This window comes from Peromyscus eremicus, chromosome 5, assembly GCF_949786415.1.
Source record: "Peromyscus eremicus chromosome 5, PerEre_H2_v1, whole genome shotgun sequence".
Lineage (NCBI taxonomy): Eukaryota > Metazoa > Chordata > Mammalia > Rodentia > Cricetidae > Peromyscus > Peromyscus eremicus.
This window is the reverse complement of record NC_081420.1, coordinates 4,920,991-4,936,104: the sequence shown is the minus strand read 5'-3', so window position 1 is coordinate 4,936,104 and position 15,114 is coordinate 4,920,991. Positions and strand designations below refer to the sequence as shown.

The following is a 15,114-nucleotide window of genomic DNA, read 5'->3' as shown; positions in this document are numbered from 1 at the left end:
CCAGTATACCTAGTAATAGCCCAAGGTTTCACCCCTAATTCTGTCAGTGAAATTAAGTGACACTTGGTAAATTTTGTCAAGAACACTGATTTTCATATGAAAACAACCGGCCCCACCCCTGTCCTCTGTTCAGCTCCCTGTGAGAAATGTCTTTTCACCACACTGACCTTTCTCCGGTAATGAGTTTATAAACAACATGGCAGGGCCAAATCTGAGCCTTGGTGGCCCTGTGCCCCTGGACAAGTTGCTCAAGTCATCTGGAACTCATCTTTTCAACTGGATGGATAAAATGGACTATGCTTTCAAGTGCTTAGGTTCTGTGACCTTTTCACTCAAGATCTTGGTCTTAGGGGCTGGAGAGACTGCTCAGCGTTGAGAAGCGTTTGCTGCTCTTATAAAGGACCCAGGTTTGGTTCTGTTTCCAGCACCCACATGGTGGCTCACAACTGCCTGTAGCTCCAGCTCTGGGGCATTTTGTACCCTTGCCTGGCCTCTCTGGGCACTGCACATGAAGTGCACACACATGCAGACAAAAACAGATGCATAAAGTAAAATAAGTAAATCTTAGGAACAAAGTGAAAAGATCTCAATCCTGAATTGTCTTTTCTATGTGGTGTACTTACTGACCAAGGTGTCTGTATTAGTCAGGGTTCTCTAGAGTACCAAAAGTTATAGAATGAATCTCTCTCTATGTATGTGAAGGGAATTTATTGAATGACTTACATGCTACAGTCCAGCTAATCCAACGATGACTGACTGTGTTAGGAAAATGTCCAAGAATCCAGTAGTTTCTCAGTCCATGAGGCTGGCTGTCTCAGCTGGTCGTCAGTATACGCTGGAATCCTGAAGAAGTAGGCTCCAATGCCAGTGAAGGCAAAGAGCAAAAGCTTCCTTCTTCCATGTCCTTATATAGAGACTTGTAGCAGAAGGTGTGGCCCAGATTAAAGGCCATAAAAGTCTTCCTACCTCAAAATCTGGATCAAATGAGTGTGTCTTCCTACCTCAAAGGTCTGGACTAGAAGTGGATTCACCCACTTCAAACCAAGCAAAAATAATCTCTCACAGGTGTGCCCTCCCATCTCCGGATTGAATAGCCATTACAGCACCAGACATATTCACTTTATCATTATTCATTTGCAGGCTTGATGAGCATTTAACATCAGCTGTCCAGGGAGTAAGACAAGAATTCATAGACATGGAAATGGCTCATGTTTGTTAAGCACACTTATCTACCAGACACCCCCTAGGCTATCTGCTCAGTAACTCCTTTGATCTTCATAGTGGTCATAAACGTATTACTACCGTTAGCTCCAGGTGGGAAAACTGAGGTACTTCACTTGAACTTTTGCAGTTATTGTACTTGGAGTCTTCAGAGTCTGCCTGAGAACACATTATTTACAAAGAAGTGGGTTCTAAGCATAGTTCATGATTTGGAGACTGGGAGTCAAGCCCACAGCACTAGCCTTATCTTGGTCTCACTTCCCCGCTGCATTGTACCATAGTTGAGGGCGTGGCATGGTGAAATAGCACATGTACACTAGCAGGAGCCACTCTCTCTTCCTGTAAATCACCAGTGCCACCATTGGTGCACCATCCTCAAATCCTCACTTAAAATAGTTGTTCCCCAGAAGCCCCATCATCATGTAGATTTAAAGATTAAGTTCCAGCACATAAATGTGGGGTTGCATTGCAAACAAGCAAAGCCCAGGCTCTCAGCACACAGCTTCTTGCCCACAATGAGACAAGCTTTTGCATAGTACCCTATGTCCATCTTGAAAGGCATCAGGGGAAGCAAGCCTGGGAGGTATAAGCTGTCATTCTTAGAAACTATGGACATTTTTGAAAATCAAAATGAAACTTCTTTCATTTACCAAAATCCTACGTGATGCCATCAAGATCATTCCAGATGTCTTCTGTGCTCAGGCTCCTCTCTGAAGTCAGGTGACAACATTTTGTGGGATGATAGTTCTGGCTCTGCAAGTTGGAAAGTGGGTCATTTGTGTGAAATCACCCTTCTCTGCCAATACCATTTTTAAATTCTGAGAATTAAAAACAAACAAGCAAACAAATGACATGGCAGATGGCTATTTCAGCTCTAGGTGAGTTTTGTCATCACATTCTGGGAAATGAAGTGATGGATTTAGATAATCATCTGTTGCCTCAGCCTGCCCGCCAGGAACCGTAGTGCTGAGGGTTAGAACGGTGACTTTTCCTTTTGAATTTTGTGAATTTTCCAGCATGATGGAGACATTTAGACTCTGTAGCTTCTTGCTGTGAGAATGAGCCCATTCATAGAGGAATTGATATTCCATGCTGTGTTACAGGAACAGGACATCTCTCAGTTCATCCAGGGGTGGAAGAGGTGAGATGGAATTAGGCCCAAAGAACAAATTAGGCTTCTTATCAAGTCATAGTTTCCCCCTGGAAAATACAGCAACAAGCAGATCATTGTGTCCAATATCATGCAAGTCTCTAATTAATTTATTTTGTGTTAATGCAGTTTATAAAGCAGAACATCTACTTTCTCCCTCAAGAAATCTGCTGAAATTTCTGAAGGGGCTTTGTGGCTGTCAGTTAGGTGCAGTTACCTGGTAAATGAAGTCAGGGTTCTTACAGCTCAGGTTGAGGTCTTGGTAGGCTTAAGTGCACCAGGGTAGGTATGGATGGGAGAGAGGACATGTTTTGGGCTCTCTTCTTGCCTTTAGGCAGCTGGTTTGGTGTCCAAGGAAAATGGAAACAGAAAATCTACTGAGATTTAGTTTCATGATTATCACCTCTGTCTCTTTCTTAATTGTGGAACAGCAGAGCCCTTTTTTTTTTTCAAGGGTTTTGCAAAATCCCTTGAAAAAAATGTTTTTCTGAGGTCTTAGAATTGGAACAAAAGCCACAGAATGCTCTTAGGCACTTTCCCTGTAGGTATGAAATCGTCACCCTTGCCAGTATTTGAATGCAGTGACATTGCAGCCAGCAGCTGCCATTTGGCATGGAAAGTCATCCTGCTGATCCAGGCCAAGGCAAGAGGGTCGTGGCCACCCTGAGCTTCGGCAGCAGTGGCTCTGCACAGCCCACATCATTGGCCCCTGGGGATTTCTGCTCTCAGTTTGGACTCTTCAGGAGGACAAACTCTGAATTAGAGAAAAATTCGCTTCTGTGGCATTTTCCTCCATCATTCACATCAATGTGTGTATTTAGACCTATGATTTAAAGTGTGGTTGGGAAGGTCATTTATAATATTTGAGCTTATCAGCAATAGGCAGGCTTGGAGTTTTCTTCCCATGAATAAACCTGGGAACACACTGACAGCTCCCTAGGGTTTTAAGTAAGATACCTTGATGGCAAGTCCAGGTTCACCCGTACACAGATCCCCTTGGCTCTCCAAACAGTGCTTTCTTGGTGGGTTAACAAAGGCATTTGTCTTAGGAAAGACGCTCAAGGAAAAAAAAATTGACCCAAAATGATAAGCTAAATTGTACACAATTATTTCTAGACATATAGGTGTTTTACCCCCCCAATCCTGTGGGTATGGTTTATTGCTGTGTTAATGAGAGAACAAACAATTAAATCAAAGTATGAATTCAGTCCTCCAGAGACCTCACATTTTAATCTGTAGAATGAAGCCAGCAAGGTCCTCTTTCTACTAATGTGTCAGGGGAGAATAATAGTCAATAAATAAAGTTAAAACTGCAGCTCATCTTTAAAGAAAAGTCCAAATCTGGGCCATGACTCCCACTCAGCAGTCCGGTCTCCTAATTCTTCCAAGCCACAGGAGAATAGAGAGAGAGGATGGGATGAGAGAAGAAGCCTTATGTACAGAACTGGGAAACAGAGACACACAGAAACAGAGGTGTGAGCAACCCAGGAAAGAAAACAAAAGAGAAGTACCCATGATGCTCCTGGCCAGGAAGGAGCCAAGCATTTGTGAAGGCTAGTCCAACAGTGTAGGCTTTAAAAACATCGCGAGTGGTTTAAAGTGGTGTTCACTTTGATGACCGAATTCTCAGTAGTTGAAGAAATGGGTCAAGGTCATCTGTGAGTTCCAGGCTGGCAATTTGTCTTCCTTAATATTTTTTTAATATATACGCTTAGTGTAACATAGACCCATCTTTCACTCCCCCTTTCTTTAGATTTATTTACTTTTACTTTATGTGCTGAGGGTTTTACCTGTATGTGTGTCTGTGTACCATGTATGTGGTTCCCTTTGGAACTGGAGTTACAAATGGCTGTGAGATGCTATGTGAGTACTAGGAATTGAACCTGGGTCCTCTGCAAGAAAAGCCAGTGTTCTTAACTGCTGAGACATCTCTCCAGCCTCTACTCCATTTGAGACAGGGTCTCATTAGGTAGCCCTGACTGGCCTTGAACTATAGACATACACCTGCTCCCAAGGGCTGTGTGCCACCATGCTTGGCTCTGATTATTTTAACTGGTATTTTCATTAATTCTTTAGGAATTTCCCACATGCAGTCAGTGTGCTTCCATCATATTCTCATGACTTCTCCCCAGCTCCTCATAGATCCACCTTCACCCTACGCCCTTTCCAACATCACGGTGGCTTTCCTTTTCCTTATATGACCCGTCTCGTCCAATCTGTGCTGCCTGAAGCCTCACAGGTATGGAGCAGAGTTGACCTGCCAGGGGCCACACTGACTCCTTCCCCACCACTGAAGTAAGAGGGGAATTAGACATTCGGAAGCCTTTGTCTCCTGTTACAGCAGCAGCGGTAACACTAGCTACTCAGCGACACAGGAGCCGGATGGGCGTTGGCAGCTGTGACTCTCATATTAGTTCCAGCCATCAAGACACAGGGAAGCTCAGCAGGTAGGGTCGCCATGCAAGCCTGGTGACCCAGTTTAACTCCCAGAAGCCATGTGAAAGGAGAAGAGAACTGACTCCACAGAGCTGTGTGTGATATGCACACGTACACACATCACAGACGCACACAAAAATAAACAAAACAAAAAAGTCTGAGTGTCTGTATATGTGTATGTATGTGTTTGTGTGTACACATGTGTGCATTTATGTGTATATATGTGTATTTGTGAGTATATATGTATGTGTACATGTGTGTTTGTGTGTATGTATGTATATTTGCATGTATTGGGGTTTGTGTGTGTATGCATGTACATTTGTATGTATGTATGTATGAATGTGTATATTTGTGTATTTGTGTATGTATGTGTGATTCTGTGTGCATGTGTGTCTATATGCATGTGTATACATGTGGTGCGTGTAGTGTAATGTGTGCTCTTAATAACCAGAGTTTTCTTCACATAATAGTGACATCCAAGACTGAAGAAGGGACCCTGCGTTCTAGCACAAAGGAGTAGGGGAGTGGAGAATCTTCCCTGCCTTTCAGAAGGGATGCTGCCCTGCGAAGCCGCTGAGGCTGGCCAGTGTCCAGTGCTGGGAGACACTGGTGGGTGCTAGGAAGCCTGTGGTGCTACGCAACAGCGTAAAGGGCTTCTTCCAAATGAGCCCTTTGAGGAATTGTCCCTAGCAGCAGAGACTTCTGGTTTAAACCAAGCTGAGAGTCCGGTGGCTCCCCCAGTCTGAATGTAGAGCTACAGCCCTGGTTCACATTAGAGTCTGAGTTTCCCACTGGTGATGTTTAATGAGGCTTCATAAATGGGCCACCTGCTATGCCAAAGGAACATGCCTAGTGACTGGCTGTGGTCAGAATCGCAAGGGTTCCTCCTGAGAGAAATGCCTTCAGAGCACAAATCTGATTCTCACTGGTACAAATGAGTGATTAGTCCAGATGGATGATGAATGCAAGGTTCTGTCCTTCTACATCTTGCTGGAATAAGGAACAGCCATGGGGCTAGGCTGTCTATGCCTCCCCAGGTTCACCTGGGACTTTTAGTTTTTCCTCACAGGCGGCCATTAAGTCCCAATAGACTGACAAAGCACAGGCTGGTCATCATTTCTTCCTAACCTTCTTCAGGTATGCATAGAGGGTCGCATGATCCCATGACAGCCCTGCCAAATCCTCTGGTGGAGAAGCACAACTTCTTCTTGTTCTAGCTGGGTGACAGCTGAGATGATGACCATCTTACAAGTATCTTCTCTGAGGAATGCACCAGAGACAAATGGTGTGCTTGGCTGCAGGACCTCTCATTTTCTACGTCATCCTTTGTCTTTGGGCTCAGGCAGATCAACTCTGGATAAAGACGGTCAAGAAGAACCTTTGAAGTTCTTCTCCTTTCCGTTCTCAACAAGTGCCCAACAGCCAAGGAAACAGATTGGTGGCCCTGCTTTGGTCTGGGACCCTGGGAAGTGGATGGCTAGTGTTCTTGCTTTTGAGGGCTGAGCACACGAAGTAAGGAGCTTCCATATAGCATCAGCACACAGGAAGCTAATATCATCATCAGACCTGGGGATGCCCATACCAACCACAGCTCAGTCCTCAGAACAAGGATGTAGATAGTGTCACTTTGTCAGTTCCAGGTCATGGGATGACAACATAGTTTCCAAGATAGCTCTGAGCAGTAAGAGGATTTGCTCTCCCCTGCTCTCTTGTGGCATATTTGGTAACTTGTGCTACTTATAATCAGTTCATGGGACAGATCAATCCTGTCTTTGTTTTTGTGTTCTGGAATTCTTGGTGCCCGACTAAGGTTTCATCATCTTTTCCATTTAGCTAGCTTTAATGGAGATTGGATTCATAAGCTATCTTATTTTATCCAAGTGAGGATGTGCGTGTGACCTTTCCTAGGTCAGCCAAGACCACCAGAGATGTGACTGTTGGGCTGTAGCAATAAGTAGGGACATGACTCCCACAAAAGTCCCTGGTAGTCACTTTCTTAGCAAGAGGACAATATTCCCAAGCACAGAAGTCCCTGGACCCTGAACTGCTGTTTGTGGTGGCCAGTGTGAGTGAGAATCTCATTTCTACTCATTCTCCTCCTCTTGGGGTCGGTTTGAGCTTGGACCTGGGTTTGTATTCCCATTTTGGAGCCTGTGGTCCCTCTGCTTAGGACGTGTGCTCACATTGAACTCGCTTTTGGCTGCTGCAGTCCACCAATGGTGATCGCTATGTTCTGGTTCCTCTCCCTTCTCCACCACCTTTCTCCCTCCATCTCTCGATTTTCATCCTCACCACAGTAACTGTTGTCATCCTCAGACAGGCACTGTTTTTTCCTGAACACTTTCTTATTTTGTACATTGGATATATTATTTGCTTCTCTGGAAATTCATTCCCGAATCTACTGTGGCTTGTGGTTCACAGCTGTAGACACAAGTGAGCAGAGCCAAACTGCTTGACGCATGTATGAGGATCTTAATAGATTTTATGCAGTTATATTCTCACTGAGTGTGAGGACTGGCATCATTCCCCTCCTGCATAACTTCACATTTTATAATAACCCACTGGCTGGGGTATTTTGGTAAAATCCAGTAAAGGCACAAAAGCCCTGGTGACAGCAGCAGTGGCAACATTTGATCCCTGTATTCTGGTGTTTTTCATTGTGAATCAGTAATACTTTAGGAAGAAGAATGCGTTTGTACAAAATATGGGTGATTTTTTTCTTGTTATTGTCCTCTCAAAAATACAGCAAAGCTACAATTTGAAGGTTGTTATGTTGCATTGGTATTGTCAGCTAACTAGAGATAATTTAAGCATACAGAACAGTGGGCGCAGATTATACATAAGTAGTACACTGTTTTATACAGGGGCTGGAGTGTCCAAGGACATTTGTATCCATGGGTATACATGGATATCCCAGGGTACCCAATGTCCCTGGGATATAGAGGGAAATTTGTATATGTGTATTGAGACTGAGAAGGCTATTCGCACTCCACAAAAGGCTACGTTGACCTGAGCATCTCTGTTTGGCCATTGTGGAACATTTTGAGTACCTCTCTTTTCTTCCTCTTTTCTAGTCCACTTAAGGCAATTTGGGGTTGATTTGGTGAATCAGGGTGACAGTACCTGTCTCTAACTGTGCTGTCCATCCTTTATGAAATTTTGCTGCATGCTTTGACACTTGTCATGAGGCCCTTCTGATGAGGCTACAACCTCCTTAGAATCATTGAGTTTGAGTTGTGCAACCAATTTGGCTTTCCTCCTGTAGTCTTACTTTGCCAAGAACTTTCTGTTTCTTACTTTAATTTTCATCTCATAACTTTACTTAATTTTACATAATCAAACCAGACTTCTTTCTTGCTGAGAACCCTCAGTCATGGGTCACTATTTTTTTTTTTTATCTCTAGCTGGACAGTGGTTTCTTTCCTCAGGGTCACTCCCATACACAGTCATGTATGTTAATGTGAGGATTAGAATAAACCAAGGCCAGCATATTTTTCTTGGGAGCTGTTTCACTAGGTGTCCATGTGCCCTGCTTGAGGCTTCAATATCTTCTGACCACAGAAGAATTTTGTGTCAGATGCTTAAGAATGAAAGAAAGTACCCAGGTGTCTTAGTTCAGGTTTTTATTGCTGTGAAAAGACACCATGACCACGGCAACTCTTATAAAGAAAACATTTAGTTGGGGTGGCTTGCTTACAGTTTCAGACATTCAGTTCATTTTCATCATGATGGAGAGCATGGCAGCATGTAGGCAGCATGGAGTAGCTGAACAGGAAGTCGAACTAAAAGTCACACTGAGGATAACTTGAACAAAAGGGACCTCAAAATCTGCTCCCACAGTGACACACTTCCTCTAACAAGGCCACACCTCCTAATAGTGCTGCTCCATTTGGGGGCTATTTTCTTTCAAACCACAAAACCAGGCAACCAAGAAGAACAGTAGAATGTGTATTACACTACAACTGTCCTTTTCTGCTCAGTTGTGCAGTTGACTCACTGACTCCTTGGCTGTGCAGTTGACTCACTGACTCCTTGGCTGTGCAGTTGACTCACTGACTCCTTGGCTGTGCAGTTGCCTCACTGACTCCTTGGCTGTGCAGTTTACTCACTGACTCCTTGGCTGTGCAGTTGACACACTGACTCCTTGGCTGTGCAGTTGACTCACTGACTCCTTGGCTGTGCAGTTGAGCACAGTGACTCCTTGTCTGTGCAGTTGACTCACTGACTCCTTGGCTGTGCAGTTGACTCACTGACTCCTTGCTGTGTAGTTGAGCACAGTGACTCCTTGCTGTGCAGTTGACTCACTGACTCCTTGGCTGTGCAGTTGTCTCACTGACTCCTTGGCTATGCAGTTTACTCACTGACTCCTTGGCTGTGCAGTTGACTCACTGACTCCTTGGCTGTGCAGTTGACTCAATGACTCCTTGGCTGTGCAGTTGACACATTGACTCCTTGGCTGTGCAGTTGACACACTGACTCCTTGCTATGCAGTTGAGTGCAGCTCAAAGTTCACACAGCACTGTGCTGAATCACAATGTGTCCACCCACAGGCACTTGTATGATGTAGTGTCAGACATAGGAGATGTGGAACTTCTCTTTCACTGCCCTTCTGTAGGAGGCAGCCTGGCATGTGGACAAGTCAAAACAAATACAAGACTTCAGAAGTGCAAAAAGTGCCGTGAGTGGGAGCATAGGTCAAGAGTTATGAGTTGAGTGAACTGGGAAGAGTGTCTGTGCAGAATACGAAGCATAGTTGAGGCATCCAGAAGGATCTTGGTGGAAGGAACTCTCTGAAGAAGACTTGACATATGGATAAAGTCTGCCATTATTAGGAAGCAAAAGTGTGTTTAAAGGTTGTGTAAGCACCTTCTGGGTTGAGCTCAGAGAAGACACTAGGTCCCTAATGTATACAGAGAAATTTCTTGGTGCCTTTATAAAAGATGGTCCAATGATCTAGAGCTTCTATGTCTGGACTTCAGCTCTCCCCTCATAGGTGGTATGGGACACTCATTCCCACCATGTGGCCACATTCACAATGCCCAAGTTGGTAGTTTTCTGCTTAAACTCCCCAAATGACAACTGTGGCAAGATTTGCAATTTGAGGTGGCAGCTGGGGCTTTCTTCCATTCCCTCTGCTTCCTCTGGACTCAGCACTTTTCCTTTTTGCTCTGGATAAATTGCAGTTGATTTGAATGTACTGCAGATCCTTGCCATTTTATGGCTGATTGCTTCTGAGTAATAGGAGGAACATGTGTACACGCCTGACTATGAATATATCTAAGTGGGTTGGGAGCCAATGGCAAAAAAGCAGAGTACTTCGTTGGACTTCCAAAGCCTTCTCCAGCCCTTCCTTTTAATGAGACCAAGGGGCCAACTCTAAATCAGCAAACAGCAGAGGTTGGATGCTAGGGTCTATCTGCCTTGTCCATTTCTCTGCTTCCAGCTCTGCTCTTACTTCTGAGATGGATGCCGCTTTGCTCTTACCCCATTAGTGCTGCTAGTCTACACAGCGCTGACAAAGTTTCCTTGGAGTTGTTTTTGGTGGAGGGGCTGATTTCATGGTAACCATCATGCACCATGGGAATGCTGCAAATGCTTCAGAATGTCACATTGTCAAAATATCTATATTTGAGGCTCAAAAGCTAGACAGCTCGTTTGGCTGCTAAACCCACAAGATGTTCAGCCATTTGTTGTGGTCTAAAAACTTTCCCCCTCACTGGAAGAAAATAATCATCTATTGTTTCATATCATCTTGAGGTTCCTTTCTTAAGTTTTTTTTTTTTTTTTTCTAAACATGAGAGGGTAGAAGTCGGGGGCTCCTGATGGGTACACTGGACCTCTTCCTTGTTGTCAGCCCTTAGAAAGGAAGGCATGTTTCCTATAATATATAAAACCAATATATAAAACCTCTATATAAAACCAATTTTGCGATATTTGGTAGAATCTCTTCAGTCTGTCAACAGTGAATGAGAAAGGGGAGACTGACCTGCAGTTTTGGAGTGTGGGGTGATGGCAATCAGTACCTGAGACCCTGCTCATGGCTCATTATCATAGCAGGCTGGTACCCATTTCACTTCTTTTTACTTCATGGGAGTATGGATTGAATCTGCTTTGTTGTGTGTGAAGAACACTCCCAAAGGAAGCAGAAAACCAGAGAGGTTGCTTCAGGGTGAGCAGCTGGGGCAAAGGAAGCTGAGGTCTGAGCAAATGACAGTGAATAGAGGTGGCATCTAGAGGAGTGACTTCTAATTTCCAATGGTCATACTCCATGACCAGGGAGAGGTTTGGTCAGTAAAATGACAAATAGAAGCAAAGGAAAAGTGGTTTGGCTCTTGTGGCAAACACTCTGGTGTTGGCAAAACTCTTGAGTTTCTGTGTCATAAATGCACAGAAAGGAAAGACTACACTGGTAGCCTGTGCTGCTTTTTTTTTTTTTTTTTTAATCGAATGCCCTCCTGCATTGAATGTTCGGGAGAATGAGTACCTTGAATCAACAACCTTTTTTTAAAATTGGGGGATAAAGTTTTCTATTTCCACCATCCGGTTTCTCCTGTTTTCGTTGGCAAGCCTGACTCCTTATATTAATCCTGTTGTTTCAGTGGGAAGGAATTCAAGAGCTTCCCTCTGCAGATCTGCAGGAGTAACTGAGGAGTTGGCTTGCCAGTTGGCCAGCTCACACTCTGGGCCATAGTTTACTCTTAATGGACCTTCATTAGTGTTTGCCTGGAGACAAAACTAGTAGAAAAAAAAAACTCTAGTCTTGTAGGAAGTAGAACTAACTATCATCTTAGACTATTCCCTAACTTCTCAGGGTGGCAATGATTAAATCTATGAGTGACACTTGATGCTGGTACCCAGTCCTTTCTCCACTAGAAAGGCAGGGACAATGAGTGCCCAGGAAATAAGCACTATAAACTCCTCAGCATTATTGTAAACAATGCTACACACTGTGGTGGTGGTTACTGTCCTGGAGACAGCTGACCCTGCACTTGGCAGACCAGACACCTGCTAGAGGAGAATGGAGTGTCTTGAAGGATTCTGTCAGTGATGAGCTTAAAAATATCTTGAGGGCCTCTAGTGAGGTGCCATCTACTTTGCCCCTTGGGAATCTGGTGAGGATTCATTAAAATGACAACACAGAATTCACTAGAACTCTGGATGTTCCTGCTGAATTCTCACAGCCATGTTCAGAGAGAACCTGTACCGTTGTCTCTTTCTTACACGATGGTGTAAGGGCTTCCTGGGCTGGGTTGGAACTGCACACAGGATGCTGTAGGGCCTTGGGTACATTGCTTATCTCTCTAGGTCTCAGTTTCCTCGTCAGTAAAGAGGGTGTGATAGCAGAACTGTCTTATTGGCCTGGTTGGAAAACTCAACAGGATAATTGGAGCACAGTGTTAGAAGAGAACCTGGCATGGAGGACACTGGCTTATAAAAATACTATACATACTCTTCTTTCATCTGTAGGGCAATGAGGTGTTTGAAGTCAAGGAACCCCACCTTCCTTATCTTGTATTGTCTGGTATAGAGTTGATGTTTTCATCTGTGTTCAGTCATTGCTCTCTATTAGATAAAAATGAATGGCATATGTAATATATGCATATATCTGTGAATATATGATATATATGAATAACAACATAATATATACTTGATATGCAATGTTCTGCATGCTCCAATGCTATGTATTAAGTCATATAATGGGCATTACATTTATATATATATATGTATATATATATATATATGTATATATATATATATATATATATATCATATGTATAATATGGTGAATACTTAAATTTAGGTAATATTAGAATTCCTGAGAAAAATATCTAGATTGTTGTATTGCCAACCAGGCTTTGACTCAGTTATTGAATAATGAGTCAATTACTTTGAAATAGTTTGATGAAATTAGGGAAGTAAAGAGAATTGAGGTTGTTGTTGCTGAATAGATACTTGTTGCTGAATCCAATTGCCCTCATAAGAAAATACTTGTGAATTCTCTAAGGGTTGTTTATGTTGTGTTCAGATTTGCCCCCTTTTTTTAAACTGAAAATGTCTGATAGAAATGTGGGTGGATCTGTGTGCAGAAATCTTTTCCATTGCTTTCCTACATTTTATGTATCATGTAAATTGGTTTTGAGTTTAAAACTAAGTTGCTCAATAATGTGATGCCCATATTATCACAATTTGTGTGGTTAGTATGTATTGCCTTGCGTTTGAAAGCATCTTTCACATTGTGTTTTATTTTGATGTATTATGTTCTTTTTAAAGTTACTGTGTTTGCATGTGGATTTCTGTTGATTTTCTTTTGAGCATGACTTATGTTTCATTTTGTGTTTCTTTTAGGTTTTGTTTTGTTTCATAAGATCCCACTGGATGGGTAGCTGGAGTAAGGAAAAGACAAAGGAGGGCTGTGGTGCGTGCTTGATGCCTTCTAGGCGGACTCTTGGGACCACTGTTGCTTATCCCAGGAAGTACCGCTTATTTGGGGGTGTCTGGTGGACATGGGCTATTCTCCGAGGATGTCTGCAGCCTGCTTGTTGTAAGCTGTGACTGAGGAACACCAAGGCAGAGGCAGGTCTCAGGCAGCTAGTGGAAGAACACACTTAGATTCACCTTCTGTTCTTACAGTAGTTCAAATGTAGAGTCGAAGTGAAATCTCATTGGATTACACCTCTCTTCAGAAAGGCGTGCTGTTTGACTATACTGGAAATGTGCTGACATTAATTGCTTCTGTTTATTAAAGGTGATTTGCAAATTTAAAAACTATGCATCTATCTATCTAAAGTCATAGCTACATCTAAGTGTACACTACAAGTCTAATCCACACATAATACTTATTTCAGCAACATCTTCTGTCTCTAATCCTTACTGACTGCCGTGATTTCTTCCTACAGCCTTAGTGACGAAAGGAGTTATAGGTGCACACACCACTGCTCTGGGGACTCTGTGGTGTCATTAAAAGGTTCTTTGTTTTGCTGGCAGCAAAAATCCAAACTTTTAGCTTAGGTGTTAGAGTACATAATGCTAACGGTTGCCTTAAAGTCCACTGGCTAGCAGAATTAAGCAGCAGCAGCAGCGGCTGTGTGGTCAGGGATGTGAATTTAGATTAATCATGGTCTGAGAATAACTAATGGTAGAATATATGCATATAGAGAATTATAATGTTGACCCTTTTCGTTGCCCTCTGTGAACCACCTGCCTTTTAGAAGCTTGCCTAGTGAGCGGGCCCTCACATCTCCTGCTGTTTGCATTACAGAACTGCAGTGTTCTAGTGTGAATAGGCCTGCAAGCAGAAGGGCTGGCCCGCTGTGAGCAGGAGAGCATGGTCTAAGGATAGTCCCCAGGAGCATGCTGCCCTACTGCTGGGTTTTCATGGCCAGGAAAGCTTGTCCTGACCCCAGCACAAAGAGGCGGCAGGTTGCTAATGAATATGTGCTTTAAAGTGGCCTTCCTCAGTGCTGAGAGAGCAGCCTTCCAGCTACCGATCGCTGCTGCCCCCAACTATGCCCCACTTTATCTGACCTCCAGACCCTGCTTTCATTCACTTTTCACCACAGTGGCCTTTGTGGGCTCTGTCCCATCTGTACCAGGCAGCAGCTTTGTCCACCCCCTCCACACGCCTTTCTTTTTAGGTCCCCTTCAGAGCTAGTCTGGGACATTTCGTTCAAAATCCACACTCAGCGCTATTACACATGCACATATAGAGCATAGCTGAAGTGGAAACTTATTAACATTCCCCCCTTTAAAGAGTAATTTATCTTTAAGGATTTACAGGTTTTTCTTTTAACAACCCAGCATGTTTGGGAACTGTTTTGAATCCTCTGTAAGCATGGCATCAATCTTAATAAACCAGAATCCATTTAGGTCCCACTTGATCTAAGGCAAATACTGTGGTATTTTATACTACGGTATTGCTGGACTCAAGCCTTTTGCATTTCTGTGGATTACAGCGTTTGCCTTGGCCATCTGTGCCCGTGTCTGAAGAGGGCCAGTCGCTCCCATAGGGTCTCACAGGCTCTGTCTCCAGGCGCATGGTGGGGCTCAGCACAAGGAGGGCTCAGAGTCCTTGCATTCCCATCACCCAGCTCCCTGCTGCTCAGTGACAGTTCCTGTCAGGACTAAGATTTCTGTCTTTCCCAAAGGTGTTGACTTACAAAGAGGTCAGGTAATAGCAGAGATCTTGACCCCTGAAAGGAAAATGAAATTTAAACTGCCAGCCAGGCAGGGCCTCCCTGTGGCAAACACTCTTAAATATCATCATTTGGCACCCACAAAACAAAACAACAACAAAAACCTCTTAAACT

At 43.6% G+C, this 15,114-nt stretch overlaps 1 protein-coding gene across 2 annotated transcripts in view; it reads left to right on the top strand.

Moving 5' to 3' along the window:
• Positions 1–15,114, top strand: part of Ntrk2 (neurotrophic receptor tyrosine kinase 2) — a 341,393-nt gene that overhangs the window by 121,829 nt on the left and 204,450 nt on the right. Inside the window, exon 13 of one of the 2 annotated variants that reach the window (XM_059262792.1) lies at positions 13,154–13,573. The exons of the other annotated variant lie outside the window; for it this stretch is intronic. Within the exon in view, the coding sequence (XP_059118775.1) occupies positions 13,154–13,191 (38 nt within the window). The 3' untranslated portion in view covers positions 13,192–13,573. Of the gene's footprint in view, positions 1–13,153; positions 13,574–15,114 lie in introns of those variants that run through there. 2 annotated transcript variants of the gene reach the window in all.